At 40.1% G+C, this 19,172-nt stretch overlaps 1 protein-coding gene and 1 long non-coding RNA gene across 2 annotated transcripts; one reads left to right on the top strand and one right to left on the bottom strand.

The window, feature by feature from the left end:
* Positions 1-2,165: 2,165 nt before the first annotated feature.
* Positions 2,166-2,512, top strand: LOC122659383 (histone H4). The gene has a single exon (XM_043854496.1). The coding sequence runs from the start codon at positions 2,194-2,196 to the stop codon at positions 2,503-2,505; it is 312 nt and encodes a 103-aa protein (XP_043710431.1). The 5' UTR covers positions 2,166-2,193; the 3' UTR covers positions 2,506-2,512.
* A 4,936-nt stretch (positions 2,513-7,448) lies between these two features.
* On the bottom strand, positions 7,449-16,894 carry LOC122660224. The gene is made up of 3 exons (XR_006332648.1): positions 16,883-16,894; positions 11,252-11,257; positions 7,449-7,666 (listed from the first exon to the last, which is right to left on the bottom strand). It is a non-coding gene; the product is annotated as an uncharacterized LOC122660224 (long non-coding RNA).
* Positions 16,895-19,172: the final 2,278 nt, after the last annotated feature.

Below are 19,172 nucleotides of genomic sequence, written 5' to 3'. Positions count from 1 at the left end.
GCTTTAGCTTCCGCAGCACTCTGTATCTCTTTTATTATTCATTGTTATGGGTCTGTGTGTTGTGAGTTATATTAACTGCTTCTGGATCCTGGGGATTTGGTAGATGTTGTTATACATTCCGGGTCACTTGCCAAATCCTCCTAGGGGGTGGAGTGGGGTGTGACACAAAAGGTATCAAAAAGAACTGCAGCGACAACAATCAATAAATGAAAAATGGCCATTGCCTTAAGTCATGAAGGAATTGGAAGATGTTGTCACACTTGTGTTTGCTCTGACAAAAAATTTGTGTGGCAAAAAATTTGTGTGGAAGTCCTCCACCATCTCTAGACCGTTGAAGTGAGGAGTATCACGAATGGGCATGAGCACACGATAGGGTCTACCTCTATAACATCAATGTGGAGGAGCCAATGAAAGATCCCATGTAAAACATTCATCCGGTCATATCTAGTGATGAGGAGGGCTCATCAAAAGAAGAAGAACATTTTGGATCTTTATCCGAAACAATGAGATTCCAAATATCAACCAACAAGGTCTTTGAAATGATCTAACAAATGATGTCAGTAGGACCGCGAAGGCTGGACCATGACCAGCTCATCAAGCACCTCTATGAAAAGTAAGAAGCCTTGTCCAAAATCCTACAGAAGGCCCGAAAGACCATTGTTGCATTGGAAGCAGAATGTGAAGTCACTAGCCCAAGAAAGAGGAGTCCCATGGTGGGAACCCTTGTGATAACTGAAAGTGACTTGGAAGATGAAGAGTTGTGCCCAGTTGAGCTCATCATAAAGGGAAAAGAGCCTGAGGCTTAAAAAACCCGAAGCGGGAAGAACTTCAAAGATAAATGATTGATTGTGGACTTATTGGAAAGCTATCAAAGCAAAGCTTTCTAACAAATTCAAGATTACTTAAATCTCATTTATATCGAAAGAGTTATGTTCCGGTCAGACCTTATTTGATACCATGTCCAAGAACAATATACAGTACCAAACTTAGATAAAAACTATAAGTAATATTTTTAGTGTTCTCTATGTGAAACTAATGCATGGATTGAGTTTAAAATGTAAAAAATATGCAGCACAACAAGAATCAGGGCGCCTCGAAACCAAGGTTCGAGTTTGCCTGGAAAAAGTTCCAAGTTTCGACCGAGATATGGTTGAAATCGAGACGAACTCGTTTTCTGGCTAGTCGAAACCTAGTCGAAACCCGAGTTTTAGAACCTTGGTTATAACTAGAGAGAGCGAGAGAGTAAAAGACCCTTATTTACACCGTTGTTTTATAAAGTTTACGGAAATGACTACTTTGCCCATAAAATAATGGTTCTATACCACGTGCTCGTTAAAGAGCAGTGCAAAACAGGATGAAATGTGATTTCAATTTTGAAATTGAAAGAACTCGTCTCCTATTTCAAGATTTCTATTCCAGCTGATTTCTATTTCACTAAAATAAGATGCAAAAATCAAACCAAACAATTTTGAAATAGAAATCACCCCTTGAAATTGAAATTGAAATCAATCCAAAACAACCCTTAGAGAACTAGGATTTCAAGCTAAGATAGGGACATTGGGGGCCCCCATGTTCACCAGGGAGTTTCCTCTCTGGCAGGTGGCCCCAAGGGGGGAGGTGGAGTCGAACTCAAGACCTTCAGCTCCCTTAGGCCTTGTCCCTAGCCAATTGCAGTGCCCCTTGGGGTTCATCTGAAATAAATTTTATCCATTCTCAAATCATGAATTCCATTGGATGTATCCTTTCAACAAATCTAACGGTTGAGATTAAAAATTATAACTCATATTTCTCTCAATGTGGATCCGTATATATAAGATACACGTGGCAAATTTTAATGCCACAGTAAGTAGCACGTTTCTGTTACACGGTACTTCCTTAGCCTTGACGGATGTGTGTTTGTTTATTTCTCAATCCATTACGGCGAAGCTCGCTTCATTCCCTCGATCCCGACAACTTGATTTCAACCAATCAAAACACATACATTCATATCCAACCGTTAAAATACCAAAACTAAGTGAACACAAAGATCGCTTACTAATCCAACGGTCAAAACATTACTAAATCTCCTATAAAAGTCCAAATCAAAACTTAGCGAAATTGGAAACCAAGACCAAAAAATTTCGAGTTGCAGGGTAGGTCCGAAGAAGAGAAAGCTATCCAAGCTTCTAGGGTTTCCGTCCGAAGTGGGAGAAAATGTCAGGACGAGGCAAGGGAGGAAAAGGATTGGGAAAAGGTGGAGCGAAGAGGCATCGTAAAGTGCTGAGAGATAACATTCAAGGTATCACGAAGCCTGCAATACGTCGTCTCGCGAGGCGTGGAGGTGTCAAACGTATCAGTGGCTTGATCTATGAAGAGACACGAGGTGTTCTCAAGATCTTCCTTGAAAACGTTATTCGTGATGCGGTTACATACACTGAGCATGCTCGGAGGAAGACGGTGACTGCTATGGATGTGGTTTATGCTCTCAAGAGACAAGGCAGGACTCTCTATGGATTTGGGGGTTAGGGTTATTGTTGAAATTTGTGTTTCTTCTTCTTGGTGTAAATGGGTTCTCAAGTTAATATTTTCATGGCTTTGTTTTTAACTATGTTCATGTTACCCTTTATTTTTTATTAGTTGCAGAAAGAGATGTCTCTCAGATTTCTGTATTAGGAAGCTGTAATATTTGTTTCTTGTTAAAATCGTTCTAATTTTTCCCTATTCATCTTATTCTCTTATAAATCCTAACTGCAAAACTAATTCTCGTATAAACTTTAACTGCAAAATCGTGCATTGGGTGTAGTACGGACTCCGAGGAAAATAGTGAAAGATTGAAATCTGTGGTTTTCGGTTTCAATCTGCGCAAATTTTTTTTTTCTTGGCTCCCAAACATCTCTTAGACGGAAGCTTCAAATTTTAGGACCTTTAGCTCTTGGAGACTTGGAGGGATGGAGAGAACCTTCAATCAATAAGGTGATTTTTGTTAAAGCTTAGTATTGAAGTATTTAAATTAGCACCTTAGCCCTCAATAGCCAAATCTTGATTTTTCTTTTTCTCATTTAATGTTAGAGAATAGTCCCAACAAACAGTCGTCGCAAACACGGGACTTTTTCTCTTTTGGTAAAGCAAACACGAGACTTATCTTCTTCGCATAATTATCACTGCTTTGGCTCTTGCTCTATAAATCGACTTCTCTTCCCAATTTCCCCCTTTAGATCTTTCTCTATAAATCTTGAGTTATGTATGATTAAGCTTACCACTGTTCCTCTTTCAACTTTTTTCCAATGGTTCGTAATTGATGTATTTCAAATTAATCGGGTTTCTACATTCTTACCTAGTGATTTAGGTATTGTTCACAGGTGGATTTAATATTAAAATTGAATTTCATGTAGATATATAGGATTCATATTTGTTGCACTTGTTTGTATGGTTTATTTTATTCATTGGATTCAGTGGAGTTCACCTTGTGAAAACTCTCTTTTTAGATGTGAATGCAAGTTTTGTATTATCAATGGACGATGAGGTTATTGATGGAATTACCAGTGATGATTGTTGGATGTCCAAGAATGAAGGGTATGGCCTAGAATGTACTTGTGAATTATGTCTTTGAGTTGTGATGGAACTTTGGATCTTTATTTTACTTATCTATGATGACCTTGTGGATATTTTATTTCTTTCTTTTGGAAGTATAAATATCAAGTTCTTTATATTTTTTTAGCATAAACAGATATGTATATATTATAACACAGGTTTTTGGGATTTTAATATAAATCATGTAATTCATCTTTTGGGTAGTTCAAGTGTTCCATTGCACTCTGATATTCATTATTATATAACTACCATATTTTTGTGTGGTTTGTGGCGTGTAAGTATTGCTTTTGGATCATGGGGGATTGTTGGATATCGTAGAATATCTGAGTCACTAACCAGATCCTCTTAAGGGGTAGTTTTGGGGTGTGACAAACCAGCCGGTTGATGTAGCCAGTTGATGAGACCATTGACCGGTGGAAAGCCAATGATCAACCGGTGACCTTGGCAGAAGCTCTAGATTCCCAGATTTTACTCATCGGTTGATGTGATCGGTGGATCCCTAGTCATTGACCGGTCAGTGCTCTAAGAGCTGTTCTTCATCTCAAATGTAATTCGATACTTTATCGGAGTTGTTTCTACTCCATAGAGCTTCTAGGGGGTCACTCCGCCTACGCATAGAGTTAATTGCACTCCATTTCATTGAGTGAAATCGAAGATACGGTTGAATCTCCATTCAAGACCTAAAAGCTAGAGTTTCGATAGTTTTCACCCAAATCACCCCAGAATTGGTCGGGAGCAGACATGGGAGTGTGCAAGATGGTGTAGAATCCTCTTACAACAACACTCCAGCTGGCCTCCTTGCCAAGCACTGGGTTTCAACTGAAACCTTAGTTGAAACCCAACAAAAAATCCTAAGATTTAAGTATAGAAGAACTATGGCATAGGAGATAGAAGAGGTAGGGAACCACAAGCCTACTTGACTAGGGATGCAACCAGCAGCTAGCAACAATCCAAGATCATCTCCCCCTTCCTTCGTCTTTCCTCTCTTTTCTTCTCTCTCTCGGTTGGTTTTGAAAAAATGAGCTTTAAGAGCTCACTCTTTCTTATATAGGTACAAGGCACTAGGGTTCGTTTGCCAACACACCTATTCAGATCAAAATGCATTAATTCCCAAATTAGACCTCGAGGAGCCTCCACCTTGACTCTGGTCATGAAGTTAGAAGTAGGTCATATCATAGGTCCACATACACGAGAGCCGATACGATGCAGGATTCTGGGGTCCCACACGCAATAGTCCAATATAGGAAAACAAGACTCGCCGGTAGAAGCAACCAGCTGATCTAGGCCTGCCCAGGTGATTGACCGGTGAGTCATTACCATCTTTGTTTGCGCTGGGCTTTGGTGGGGGCTCTCTTCTACTCGTGAAGATTTAAACAAGGTGGTTGGATTGCTTGCTATCATCCTTTTGAGATTAATTTAAGGTGTTCATTTAAATTTATTCATACTTGTTGCTAGTTAGGACAACTGTTGGTATAGTACCTACGCATTAAGTGCAAATTAGATCAAGTTTTGGGCACGGGTATAATAGAGAGTATTCCGGATCCTTTGATGGTAGGTTTTCCGTGTAAGGAAGATGAGTCTCAGTAGGAGACTAGCATGGTAGGAGATCGTTTCAGAGAGTCCTCAAGAGGAAGTCCCGAGATAGTGAGGCTTTCTCAGCGTTTAAGAAGGAGAATCCATGCATGATATAGAATATCGTGGATTTTGTGTATTACGTGGTATATTAGATAGTTGCCCTCATGCCACATGGAGGCTACTCATTTATTAGATGCTTGCCACTTCCTCGGTGTCAAATGAGACCGTGGGAGTGATATACTGTTCTGAAGTCCTAGTCACTATCGTCGAGGTGTTGTTCCTGCTCCGATCGCTCAAGGCAGCTTGGGTTTTGCTTGGAGCTCGCTTGCCAGTTGTTCAGCTAAGATTCTCGGTCCGTGTGCGAGACTTTATTAGTGGCTGGGACTCTCGGGATCCTTGCTAGGATGGGTGGATCCCAAGCATTTGGATCCAAAAAGTGGCGTGATAGTGGATCCTCACAATCGAGACACATGTGCCTAGAAAAAAAACAATTTCATGGGGGTTGCGGAAGTGGCTAAAAGGCTTCTTTCTCCAGCCGCTTTATCCTCAGGCATACGAAACGTCGTATTGGAAATTTTGCGTTGTAGGGGCACGTGTCTGTCTTTAAAAGGTTGCTCGGAGGCTCCAAGGTTCGGGAAATTGTGAAAATCTGGTTCATTGATCTCTGGCCAGTTCTTATTTCTGTGAATAAATTAAGGTTTATCCTACATTTCCACCACTCTGCATCTGCGAATCATCAAAGCGTGTTTCTTCTGTTTGTTCGAAGTTTTATGCGCCTCTTCCTCTTGCAACTACTAATCTTCGTGCGTGAAGATAGTAGGTTCTTCCTCTCTTTTTTCATAATGTCGAGTCAAATTTGTGCGAGTTGAAAATTTGTGTCCATCAAACCCAGTTCAATTCGGTTCGACCCGATTTATTATGTATTAAACATTTCATACATTTTTGTTTAATATGATCACATGTGATATAAAATTTTTGAGCAATGTATATCCATAAGTTTTACTTTAAATTGGTAGTCACGACTAGGGTTTGGGTTGGGCAACCCTTATCATATGGTCGTCGCACTGGGTATGCTTAGACATGTTCGATGTCAAGGTACGAATGCGAGTACGCACATGAGTTTGTATTGACGAAAAATCTTATTTTGTCGATTCCCTCATGTATTACTGTCAAATGTAGGTTTGGGATAGACATGTATCACCAAGACCTTGTACCTAAGAGGGCCTTGTGACTGCATGATGTGAACGCATTCTTTGGTTCACCAATGACTGCTGTTCAACAGAACTAAAGCTGGTGTTCTGGGAATGTGTAAATATCATGTGGGTGAAAGAGTCACTCAACATGGTCTCCATTGCTCGATTGAGGAACATCAAAGGGAGTTGGTTTGTGGATGGTTGGATAAGAATCAGGATCATATACTATTTTGAATGGTTTTGCAAAACATATTTTCACATAAAATGATATACTATATTTATTGTTTTAATTAAATTGTTTAATCGTGTTTTGTGTATTCCGATTAGGGTTGTAAACGGCTCGGATTCACTACTATCCGAATCTGAATCCGTTTAACGAATGCAATATCCGACGGATATTTAAAAGGCATTACCATATCCGAATCCAAGAGTTTATCGGATATCCGGATATTATCCGATCCGATAAACTATCCCATTTGTGAATATTACACTTATGGATTTCCGACTCCGATTACATTCTACACCCAATTTTGTCATCCATGCTTTTGCCCTCTGTCACCAAGAGTTGTGAAGAACTGTAAAAAAAATCATCTACAGCAGCCCCATTTCCCCAAACCCCCCTCTCGATTGTAAAGAACTGTAAAAAAAATCATCTACAGCAGGTCAGCAGCTCCATCTCCCCAAACCCCTCCCTCTCGACTCCAACAGTAAAATCTATTCTCCTTTCATTACCCTGCTGTAAGCCTGTAACAACGAACAAACAAAACCCCTCGACGTTCACAGCAAAACACTCCTCCCTTAGACTCTTTCTTTCTTTTTTTCCTACCATAAAAATTACCCTTCAAGATCTCCAAGAGAAGGGCTTCAACTTGCATTCTAACTCATAGATAAACGAATCAGATATTCTTGTTTACTAAAAAACAATCATAAAAGTAAACAAAACTCAGATCTAAAGTTCTAAATCCCATCAGGGGTCCAAGAATACCAAAACAAAAACCGAAACAAAAGCAAAAATGAATTGCTGACCTAGTAACTACTTTTGAGATCATTAACAACATCATGAGGGATGGGTTTCCAAAGTTGCACCTTCCACCATGAAATTGCACGTTTGGTGACGTTCCAGAACCTACCGCTGCGGACATGGTAGAATTTGTGTGGCATACCCTTGTGAACGGCTTCGTTAACCTTGATATCGACGAAATCTTCGATCTTAAATGTCCTCAGATACGTCATCAATGGAATGTAACCCTTCTTCCTGAAGGGACGAGCGAATAGATCTCTCGTTCTTGATTGCACACCATGGCCAGCCAGCATCTTCTCACCCTCCCCTCCCTTCAACTCTCATTCCCACCCAATTCCTTGACCCCAAACCAGATAACTTCTTCAATTTTCACTGAAAATCACCCCACCCATTTGACTAAAAAAAAACCCATCGTCGATTCCCATAGAAAATGCCCACCACCCCTTTTTTTCCCTCTGAAACTATGATCAACCCCTTCTAGAGTTCGACCCAGTGAAAAGAAAAAACGCAAAGAGAAGAGAGCGAGAGACAGAACCAAGAGAAAGTATCGCTGCTGGAGAATCGAGAATCGAGAGGGTTGTGCGTGTGCCATTGCCGGGGTTGTGCGTGTGCCATTGCCGGTGCCACTTAGAGTTGAGAATCAAGAGTGAGTGACCTTGAGGCTTGACTGCTTGAGGCTTGAGTGCAGATTGCCGGCGCCGTTGAGGGCTTGAAATGTTGAGACTTGAGAATCGAGAGTGAAAGAGGGAAGAAGAGAATAGGGATTACTCGATTAGGGTTACACTCCTAGTTTGTTAGGATCATATCACGAGAATAACCTTGTAAAAATACTAATATCATGAAAATAACCTTGTGAAAATACTAATAATAAGGGAGATATAATAATAATCATATATTTTTATAAAAAAATATTAAATAATCATAAATTCCAATCGGATAACAAATTATCCGATTATTATCCGACTCCAAATCCGATTAGCTTTCGGACGGATTCAGATATTTTTCGGAAACCAAAATTTCAGATTCTGAACCTCCTAAACGGATTCGAACTCGGATCGGAGTCAGATTATCGGCTATCCATTTACAGCCCTAATTCCGATCACGTACATAGACGCTTCGATACAGACATGTACCATGGAATGGGGTTTGGCAGTACTAGTGTACATGCCCTAGATTCAATGATGTTGATGTTGTACAGTGGAGGGTTAGTGCATAATTGTTATGTAGGTGTATTTTTGGGATTTGCTAATTAATAATTAATTTGCTTAATTTCAAATGGGCCTGATGCATTGTTTAATTAAAGGTTCATTATAGATTAAAATTTTAATAATATTTTTCCTTTTTAGATTTTGCTTCTTTACTAATTAGAAGCCCATCAAGGAAGCCCATTGGTGTTTTAAATCAAATAGGAGAGAGAGTGTCAGACTCTTACTGGCAATAAGGAGGCTCATAAGAGCCTCATCTACAGAGGGGGGGGGGATGGCCAACATGCTTGGCTGAATTTCCCCCCTATTTTCCCTTCTTAGGTTTGAAGTGCAATGCAAGTATAGAGGGTATTTTAGTCATTTGCATTTCACACAGTTAGGTTAAAGTTGATATTTGCGTACTTAATGGGGTTGCATTAAAATAATGGTGTATCTCAGGGGGTGACGATGATAATTTCCCTTTAATATAATATTCTAATATGTTTAATATATAAAAAAATAATTTTGTAAACTATTTATAAAAATGCCACTGGATCTAGATTTCTGTCCAATCAATCACATGCTTTCTCTCTACTTGATATTCCCCAATAAAGGGTAGTGGATTCCGTGTTGAGAATCTCTTTCGTTTATGATGCGCAATCACAAATCCAACACATCGATATTTAGTATGTCATCAACCATTAGTGTACCAAAACCCGCAAAGTAACACAGTAACGATAAGGATCTCTCAAGTCAAAGGGTTACGAGTAATGAGTATGCATCTCTCTATAATACGAGAGACAGTAACACATGCAAGAATTTAATATTAAATAAATTTATAAGTCCATAAATAAATTCATGCAATAAAATAATATTATACTTATTTAGGAGCATACTACTACAATCCCTAATACATGTATCCCTGGTGTGGGTTGAAACCCTTTCCCGTGAAACACCCATTGAGTTGTCGAGAAGACCAGTCGGCTCTGGCATCCCTTCCCAAGGTCAGCCCGATCAATCTTTAATGTTACCACTATGCTACCACCAACCCTATTGACTAGTGGGACAACCTGCACCACCTATCCTAATTACCCAATGAGTCTACTAACCGACCAATGCCCTCCAAGACATTGACCTCACACATTTGTGGTATCCAATACCTTGTTGGCAAGGGTTCGTTGTACAGGTTGTATTATTCCCTAGCTGCATGCAATTCTATATGATATAGTATGAAGTGTACAGTGTTCCCGCATCCCATACTACGGCGCACCATACCCTTCATTTCCAAGCCGGCTATGACGTCTATTCTATCAAGCATCAACATGCATTCCCACTCTTAAAATTTGCTCCACAACAATTTAAGTAATCCATATTCAAAATAAAATACAATTAATTATAAGACACTTCACTAAAGCAAGCATAACATGAAAATGAGTTAACAAGCATAGGTTAAATTGGATTACACAATCATGCATGAAATGGCATGCAATCATACAATAAGAGAAACATTCCCAAAAATCAAATGCTTATCCCAGTCACCTTGTTTCAAACTTGGTTTTTCAGTTGGTTGTTGAGTTTCGATTCGATCCTCGATAGGCTTCGTCATTTGAGGACTCTACCCTATGTAGATTAGACCAATTATGTGTGTTAAATTGTGTTTGAGTGATGGAGGAGTCCTAGGGGATACTTAGGTTTAGGCTAGAATAGGTTTCAAATTCTAAACAGGGCTCACAGTAGCACTGGTTGATGTCTCTGGTTGATCCAGATCGACTAGAGACAACAACAATAGAATTTCAAAGGAAAAATAGAGGTTTTTACTTGCATTGAAGTGAAATTTTAGCTCACTTAGAGGCAAAATGAGACAATGGTTCCTTCTAACAAAATGAAGCTCTATGGGTCTAGTTTCTAAAAATTCAATAATCAAAGTAATTGAAGCTCGGATGATGAAGTTATGTCACATTAACTAACCAGGGGTCAATCTGTCAAAATAGAAGATTTCACAAAAATCAATTTTGAGTTGGGATTTATCATGCATGCATGGATTCAAGTTCTTATCATGAAAAATTAGACATGTAAGGGTTTAGATGATCCAATCTTAACCTAAAATAGAACTTGTTCATAGCCCTAGTCAGATCTCAAACCCATATAGGTTGACAACACTCTGGTCGATTGGACTGGTTGATCTAGATCGACCAGAGTCTACAACTGCATAATTTCAAAGGGAAAATTGGGTTTTTGCATGGTTCCATCTAATTATCTCTAGGGATAAAAAAAAGAAGAAATTAAGCGTTTACAACCTAATTCTAGATCTAAAAGAGGGGATTGATGATCTATCCATGGGACTGATTATGCGTGTATCAAATTTGGGTTCCAATTATACTAATTCAGCCATGCATGAGGTTAGATGATCCATTCCCAACCTAAAATAGGATCTGTACTCAGTTCTAGGTTTAGGAAAGAATTACAGTAGGTATAATTCTATGACCTGAGCATGCATGCAAAGAAATTGGGTAGAATTTAACATGCATGAAAGGAAAATGGGTTTCTAATCATCGCAATTCTATCATATGTAAACTTAGCAGAAGATAAATTTTTGGCTTTCAATTTAGAAATGCAATTAACCCTAGGTCTAGGAATAAATTAGAAGAAATGGATTTACTAGGTTAGGGCTTTACCTTGAGATTTGAAAGCAAGGATGAGTTATAAACTTGGCTCTTGTCACGCACAAGCTGAGCAATTCAGAGAACTATGGTTTAGCAAGAGATTCACAACAAAAATAATAGAAAATGAAGGAGAGAGTGAGGGTTTTGGGGTCCCCTACCACAATCTAGGAGCCTAGGCTTCTTCTCCTTCTTTCTTTCTCTTCTTTTCTCTCCTCTTCCAACGATTTAGCTAAGAATGGAATTAGAATAGCTTAGATCTTTATATAGTGAGCCCTAAGGGTCTGTTTGGCCAAGGTCCTAATTGCCCAAAATAGATTTATGAGGATCCATTCCGAGAACCCCGCGCGTTCTCGACACTTTTGGTTCGGAGGGTGGTTTATGCTCCTCGGTTGGAGAGAGAAGGAATGCGTCTTCTCAGGTATATATGTCAATTTATCAGGGGATGAGGGTCATACAATTAAATGAAATGGAGTTGCCACCTAGGATTAGGGCCTAGGACCCATTGGTGTAGCCCTGTAAAGGGCTACGAGATTTCGTTTGGTCTGGTAAGAGATTTGGGGTAAGTGGTCAGGTTGCGAGAGTGGAAAGTTGTTAGGCACCCACCTCTCCCAGGTGAACTGGTCTTTCTACTAAATGCTTGTTTTTGAATATTCTCCCTTTTTGAATGTCCTATTCCCACATGTATGGCTAAAATGATACATAAACAGCTTAACAAAAATTAATCTGATTTACATTAACTACTGTACACTACACGATAATAATTTAAAAGTCTACATTGTTAAGAAATTTAAGGTTTAATGAAGAAAATAAATACCTGTATACTGTAAACCAATACAATTATGCGAGACGGATCACGTCCCCTAGCTCAAGTGGAGGCAAAAACTGGCTTTGTCTTACATCGGACAAAGTAACGGCTTACAAGTGTCGGGTGCTAGGACCTCAGACAGAGTAATGACGTCAGATAGCTTCAGAGTCTAGACACTCTGGTGTCGGCCAGAGCAACGGCTTACGAATGTCGGGTGCTAGGACCTTAGACAAAATAACATCGTCAAAAAGTTTTGAAACCTAGACACTCGGGTTTCGGACAGAGCAACGACTTACGGATGTTGGGTGCTAAGACCTCGAATAGAATAACGACATCAAAAAATAGGTATTTAGACGTCAGACAAAGGTACTAGGCCATGGGGGATTCTCGGGGCTTGGACAGAAAATGGTCGGGGAAGGAGGATTTGAATGACCCAGACTTCGGACAGAGGAACTAGGCTTGAAGGCCCGAAATCGGGTTGGGGAAGAGCCCCGATACAAGGAAAACAGGAAAAAACAAAAAAACAGAGCTCTAGGGGTGCCCCCAATCCCACACTTGGAACTTGTTGAAATGGGGGATGGAGGGGGGCTATTTATACGTAAAATTGTGCCTAGCAGCAATGCGGGGACCAAAAAATGAAAAAGGGGTTTTGGGCGTGCGCAGTGTTGCACGGCTGTACCGCGGGGCACGTCGAGCAGTGCTGTGTGGCCTCGCCGCACAGCGTGTAAAACATTTCATGATAGCGTCGCATGTGTGCGCAGTGCTACATGGCAGCACCGCACAGCATGCACGTGGCTACAGCTGAGTGCGGGGCTGCCACGCAGGACTGCAACCGCGTGCCAAATATGGGGTTAGGTACGCTTTTTAAGGTGAAATAGGGTGTTGTTTTTGAATGGGTTTCTGAAGGACATTGCCAGTCTTTCGTGCCCAGTTATCGCCATCGCTGGGGGTGATGACAAAATTTAGCGTCTACAGTTTTCCCCTCTTTGGCCGAGGCCTGTGCCAACAGTCGAAGGGCAAAGACAAAAGATCGCTTGATTTTTGTCACCAGGAGCATGTACTGCCACCACTTTGCTCAAATTTGGTGGAATAATCGTGTCGTTAACCGATAAAAAATAAAACCCCAAATTAATCTAGCAAGTAGCAAGTAATTAAGGGGTCGATCTATGAGGAACTGGAAGGCTAAATTACTAAGATGATAAGATGAATGTAATGATAATTAAATTGCATTAAATCTAATTTTTAAACTAAGAACAAAAGAAACAAATCTAAGTTAACAACGATATGCAAATACGGGATAAGACTATCTTTAGGGTTTGAATCCCCAATGGGTTGCTATTCAATTCGGTTGCACGTTTCGATTTATTATAACCACAGGCTTAATAATACCACAGAATGTAGGATTCCTCCTAGGTATGGACTATCTTGATGAGTACTATCATCCTTCGCTTATGGGGCTTGACACGCTTAGTTTGTTCAGCTGTAATCCATCATCGGTACAACCACATAAGAACAAAATACCATTGCTTGAATGAAAAATAATGAATCACAGAAACAGAATTTTCCAACTAAATACATCAATTAAAATCATCCAAACAGGGATGGGGTCTCAACATCAAGCAATCAAGAATGCAAACCAAACCAGAATTTTCAATAGCAAACACCATTAGTTCATCTACACCTAAAGATAGAGGGAACTTAGCCAATCATGGTGCGAAGAGGCAAAAGGGTAGCAATGGTGATGCCGATCTATGGCGATGAAGCTGCTGGAACGGTGATCACTCCTTCCTCCCCTTGCCAAACCCAAGATCCAAAAACAAAAAAAAACAAAAGAAGAAAGAGGAAAAATCAAGAGAAGAAGAAGAGAAGAGGGCACGGTTTTATGGATGCTTGGAATGGAATCTCCCAATATATATATATATGTCCCACTAATTTAATGAGTCTTTTAAATCAGTCCCCCTTCCACATGAATAGGCTAGATGGGATTTAAAAAAAAAATAATAATAAATGCCATGCAGGGTCACTACACAAGACACCCGAGCTACTTGGTAGCTTTGTTTCTTACATATATCCACAAGGATAGTAATGCTAGAGTTCTTTTTCAGAGGTTTCACCCCAGGGAGTATCGATCAAGTCACCTCGCTTCTTGAGGAGGAGTGCCCTGTCTAGCTCCAAGGAATTCAACTCTTACTTTTATTTATTTCTTTTTTTATTTCTCTCTTTTTTTCTTAAATTACATGATTCTCAGATCCGTGCAATGTTCTGGCCTTTTAAGCTTTCTAGAAGGCGCATGTAATGAGCTTTAAGCCAACCACTCCCAAGCCAGATGGCTTTAGGGGATTGAGTGTCAAACACTCCTCGGGCTTACTTACTCGAACAAAAAAGGCTACAAGCCCGAACTGGATTCAAGAATACAAGTAATAATAACCTAACTGGTCACTCCAACCATTTTACGCGAGACTCTGGGCTTGTGGCCTAGATGCCCCGGTTACTAAGATGAAGCAATAGAACTCAACTCTCATAATTTTTTTTTTTTATGTCACACCAAAACTAAACTTGGTCTCAGCTCCTAACCAAAAGCTCAAAGAAACACAAGACAGCCAAGTGGTCTGTCCCTTCGACAAAAAATAAAAGATGGGGCTATTATTGTCTGAGTCAAAACCCACCTTAGGATACATACTAGCTACTGTCCTCTCAACAAGGTTTTCATTACTTCAGATTAGGGTTCCTAAGTCTCTTTCTCCTGCATTTCGCATCAAAGTAACAGAGAGACATGTAAAACTTACCAAAAGCCAAAAATAAAAATCTGTCAATCGGTCTCACACCCCCCCACACTTAAGGTATGCAGTGTCCTCAATGCATGCAGAAGAATAAAAATAGGGATAAGGGAAGGAGTGTACCAGAAATCAGCAATAAGTGGCAGGACAGTGCATCCAGCATTCAATAGCAGCTACCTAAAAAAATAAAAACAAACAAACACAAAAACAAAAGTACTAAAGAAAAAAAATAGTGGGTTGCCTCCCACAGAGCGCTAAGTTTAGAGTCTTCAGCTAGACTCAGATTGACTCATGGAGGGTCAAGGATCAAATCATACCAAGGAGCCGGTTTAGAAGAAGGTTGGGGAGATGTAACCAAAGGAGGGAGTGGCTCAAACCTAACTGTCCAAGGTGGTCATTTTAAAGAAGGTGAGGGATCTAGCAAAGTATGCACCTTTTCAGTGTATGCCTCAAACTCATCTCCAAGCATCACACAGTGTTGTAAAGGGTCATCAATAAGCACGTGTGAAGTGTGATCAACCACAACTTTGTCTAATAAATCCAGCGCAAAGCACTCCTCTTCTCTAAAGGAACCTAAGGATGGATTGAAGATGTTGAGCCTAAGCTTCTTATTCCCAAAAGAGATGTCCATGGCACCCGATTTACAATTTATGCAAGCATTCGCAGTAGCTAAGAAGGGGCACCCTAAAATGATAGGGGGAAGCTTGGCTGTAGTGGCTGTATCCATATCCAGGACAAGGAAGTCCACAGGAAAGTACAATTCTTCCACCTTCACTAAAACATCTTCTAACAACCCATGAGGTGTTTTGATTGAACGATCAGCCAACTGAAGGATAACCTCAGTGGGTTTCAAATCTCTTAAACCAAATCTGTCATAGACTGAACTACGCAAAATATTCACACTAACCCATAAATCAAGTAGTGCCCTACTTATGGAGAGATCTCCAATGATGCAAGAAATAAGAGGCACACCTGGGTCCTTAAGCTTAGGGGGTAGGTGGCTGGAAATTACTGAACTAACCTATTCAGTCAAATGGACGGTCTTAGGGATTTGAGTTCTCAACTTACGCTTTTGAGTGCAGAGGTCTTTCAAAAACTTAGCGTAAGCAGGAACTTGCTTGATAGCATCCAACAGGGGGAGATTGATGCAAACTTGTTGGAATAAGTCGATCAGCTCTTGCATCTTTTCACCCTATTTCCCTGAAGGGGGTAAGATGGTGTCCGAAGGGCTTGGGGAAAAGGGACCTTTGGAATGTAAGAATCAAGTGATGGTCCCTCCACAATAGGAATGTGCAGTCCCTTCCTTGGGAACTGATGAGTGGGTTTCACAGGTGGTGTTTCAGTAATGGAATCATATGTGTCTACACCACTACCAGAATTCTCTAGGGTTAACTCAGCCTCTCCCTGGCTTTGAGACTTAGTAGGCAACGTCTCATTAGTGGCTAAGGGTGCTTCAGGTTTTTCCACCCTTTTGCTACTCCTCAGGACTGTGACCAACTGGACTTGCTCTTTCTCTCGACCTGTTTGACTATTTGGGTTACCTATTGGCTGACTTGGCAATTGGCCAGCCTCCCTCCTACTTATAGCATCGGCTAGTTGACCCAGTTGAATCTTTAGCTTATTAATGGACTGACTATGAGAGTGAAGCAGCTGTGTATTTTGCTCAAGTCCACTTAATGCTTTTACCACCTTTTCCTCAAAGGATTGATTCTGGTGGGGTTGAGGATATGGTGGCTGTCCACCCATATAGGCATTGGTTTGAACATTAAATGGTGGCCTATATGGTGGGTTTGGAGGGTTATTAGGTATTGAGTTTCTCCATGAAAAGTTTGGGTGGTTCCGCCATCCCGGGTTATAAGTATTGGAAAAGGGATCATTATCCGGTGTAGAGAAACTGTGAGCCGTTTGCACTTGTTCCTGAATAAACTCAGGGTATTGTGCGGCCGAAGGACAGTCTGTCACATAATGACTAGGGCTAGCACATAAGGCACATGTTTCATTCCGATTGGGTGGAGGGAAACTCATTGGGAAAGGGGACATAGAATGCTATCCTACAGACATCAGATAGTCCAATTTCTTGGACAGCATATCAACCTTAGCAGTCATCTCTATAGTTGGGTTGATCTCATAGAGACCACCCTTCTTTGGTTGCCCTATGTGTGGAATCTCAGTCCGAGAGGCCGAAGCATGATGTTGGAAATTCTCACTATGGGTTTCAAAAAGATCCCATGCTTTCGTCTCATTCTTGTGCATAAGTGTTCCACCACAAGAGGAGTCTACCATCTGCCTATATTGGTCATGGAGGCCATCATAAAAGCATTGGACTAACTGCCATTTCGGGACAGCGTGGTGGGGGCACTTCCTAAGTAATTCTTTGAGTCTCTCCCCCGTTTCATGAAATTGTTCGCCTTCTAATTGGGAGAAACTAGTAATGGCTCTTCTAAGGCTATTAGTCTGGCCAATGGGGAAGAATTTTTTTAGAAATTCCTGCTGCATCCCCGCCCATGTAGAAATCCTAACCGAATCTAGGGAATGGAGCCAGTGTTTGGCTTTGTCCTTTAAGGAAAATGGGAATAAAAGCAACTTTAAGGCATCTGGCGAGAGGTCTTGGATTTTGACTGTAGAGCATACCTCTAAGAACTCATCAAGATGCTTGTAAGGATCCTCATTAGCAAGTCCATAATAGGATGGTAACATTTGTATGATGCTGGACTTGATCTCATATTGAGCAGCTTGAATGGTAGGCAACTGAATACAAGATCCAGGGGTATAGGTAGTTGGAGTGAAGTGCTCACTCAGCGGCCTTCCTGGCCGATTTTCGTCACCCATGTTATTATTATTATCCTTAGGTCTAACCATAGATCGCTCTATTTCTAGGTCAATGGCAGTCAGGTTAGGGTGCAAAGAACACCGACCATGCATAAAACACAACACAGGTTGAACGTGCTAATTAAAACTAGAAATTAAAACGTGATAACTAAATAAATAAAAAAAACTCAATAAACAATAAAAATCAGAACTAAAAAGAAAAACAAAATTAACTAATTTAAAACTAACAAAAATACTTACCTGGTGTTGGCGGTTGTGCAATTCCACGTGCTGCCCTCGATGAATGGTTACACATATGATCTTAAGGGGCTGGGGGAATTAAAATTAAACCTAAACACCCAATCTAATGCTGGAATTAAAAAAAAATTACATTAAATAACCCTGATTACATAAAGTCTAGGAATTAAAAACTAAACCAAACGGACAGCTTGTCCTACCCGATCTACTCGACTTCCTGCACAAACAAAGAGAACGTTAGGTATACTCAAATTAACCTAATAAAGTACTTAAAAATAAAAATAAAAATTCTGGAATTATGAAATTAAAGCTAAAACAAAGTAACACAAAACAACTCAATCAATCTTAGCAACCGTGCTTCGGTCCCCCGGCAATGGTGCCAAAATTTGATCGTGTCGTTAACCGATAAAAAATAAAACCCTAAATTAATCTAGCAAGTAGCAAGTAATTAAGGGGTCGATCTACGGGGAACTGGAAGGCTAAATTACTAAGATGATAAGATGAAAGTAATGATAATTAAATTGCATTAAATCTGATTTTTAAACTAAGAACAAATGAAACAAATCTAAGTTAACAACGATATGCAAATACGGGAGAAGACTATCTTTAGGGTTTGAATCCCCAATGGGTTGCTATTTAATTCGGTTGCACGCTTTGGTTTATTATAACCATAGGCCTAATAATACCACAGAATGTAGGGTTCCTCCTAGGTATGGACTATCTTGACGAGTACTATCGTCCTTCGCTTATAGGGCTTGGCACGCTTAGTTCGTTCAGCTATAATCTATCATTGGTACAACCACATATGAACAAAATACCATTGCTTGAATGAAAAATAATGAATCACAGAAACAGAATTTTCCAACTAAATGCATCAATTAAAATCATCCAAACAGGGATGGGGTCTCAACATCAAGCAACCAAGAATGCAAACCAAAATTTTCAATAGCAAATACCATTAGTTCATCTACACCTAAAGATAGAGGGAACTTAGCCAATCATGGTGCGAAAAGGCAAAAGGGCAGTAATGGTGACGACAATCTATGGCGATGAAGCTGCTGGAATGGTGATCACTCCCTCCTCCCCTTGCCGAACCCAAGATCCAAAAACAAAAAAAAAAAACAAAAGAAGAAAGAGGAAAAATCAAGAGAAGAAGAAGAGAAGAGGATACAGTTTTATGGATGCTTAGAATGGAATCTCCCAATATATATATATATGTGTCCCACTACTTTAATGAGTCTTTTAAATCAGTCCCCCTCCCACATGAATAGGCTAGATGGGATTTAAAATAAATAAATAAATAAATAATACACTAAAA

The sequence above is a fragment of the Telopea speciosissima genome, chromosome 4 (genome assembly GCF_018873765.1).
Source record: "Telopea speciosissima isolate NSW1024214 ecotype Mountain lineage chromosome 4, Tspe_v1, whole genome shotgun sequence".
NCBI lineage: Eukaryota > Viridiplantae > Streptophyta > Magnoliopsida > Proteales > Proteaceae > Telopea > Telopea speciosissima.
Note: the sequence above shows the minus strand (reverse complement) of the source record. Positions and strands in the feature narration are given on the sequence as shown.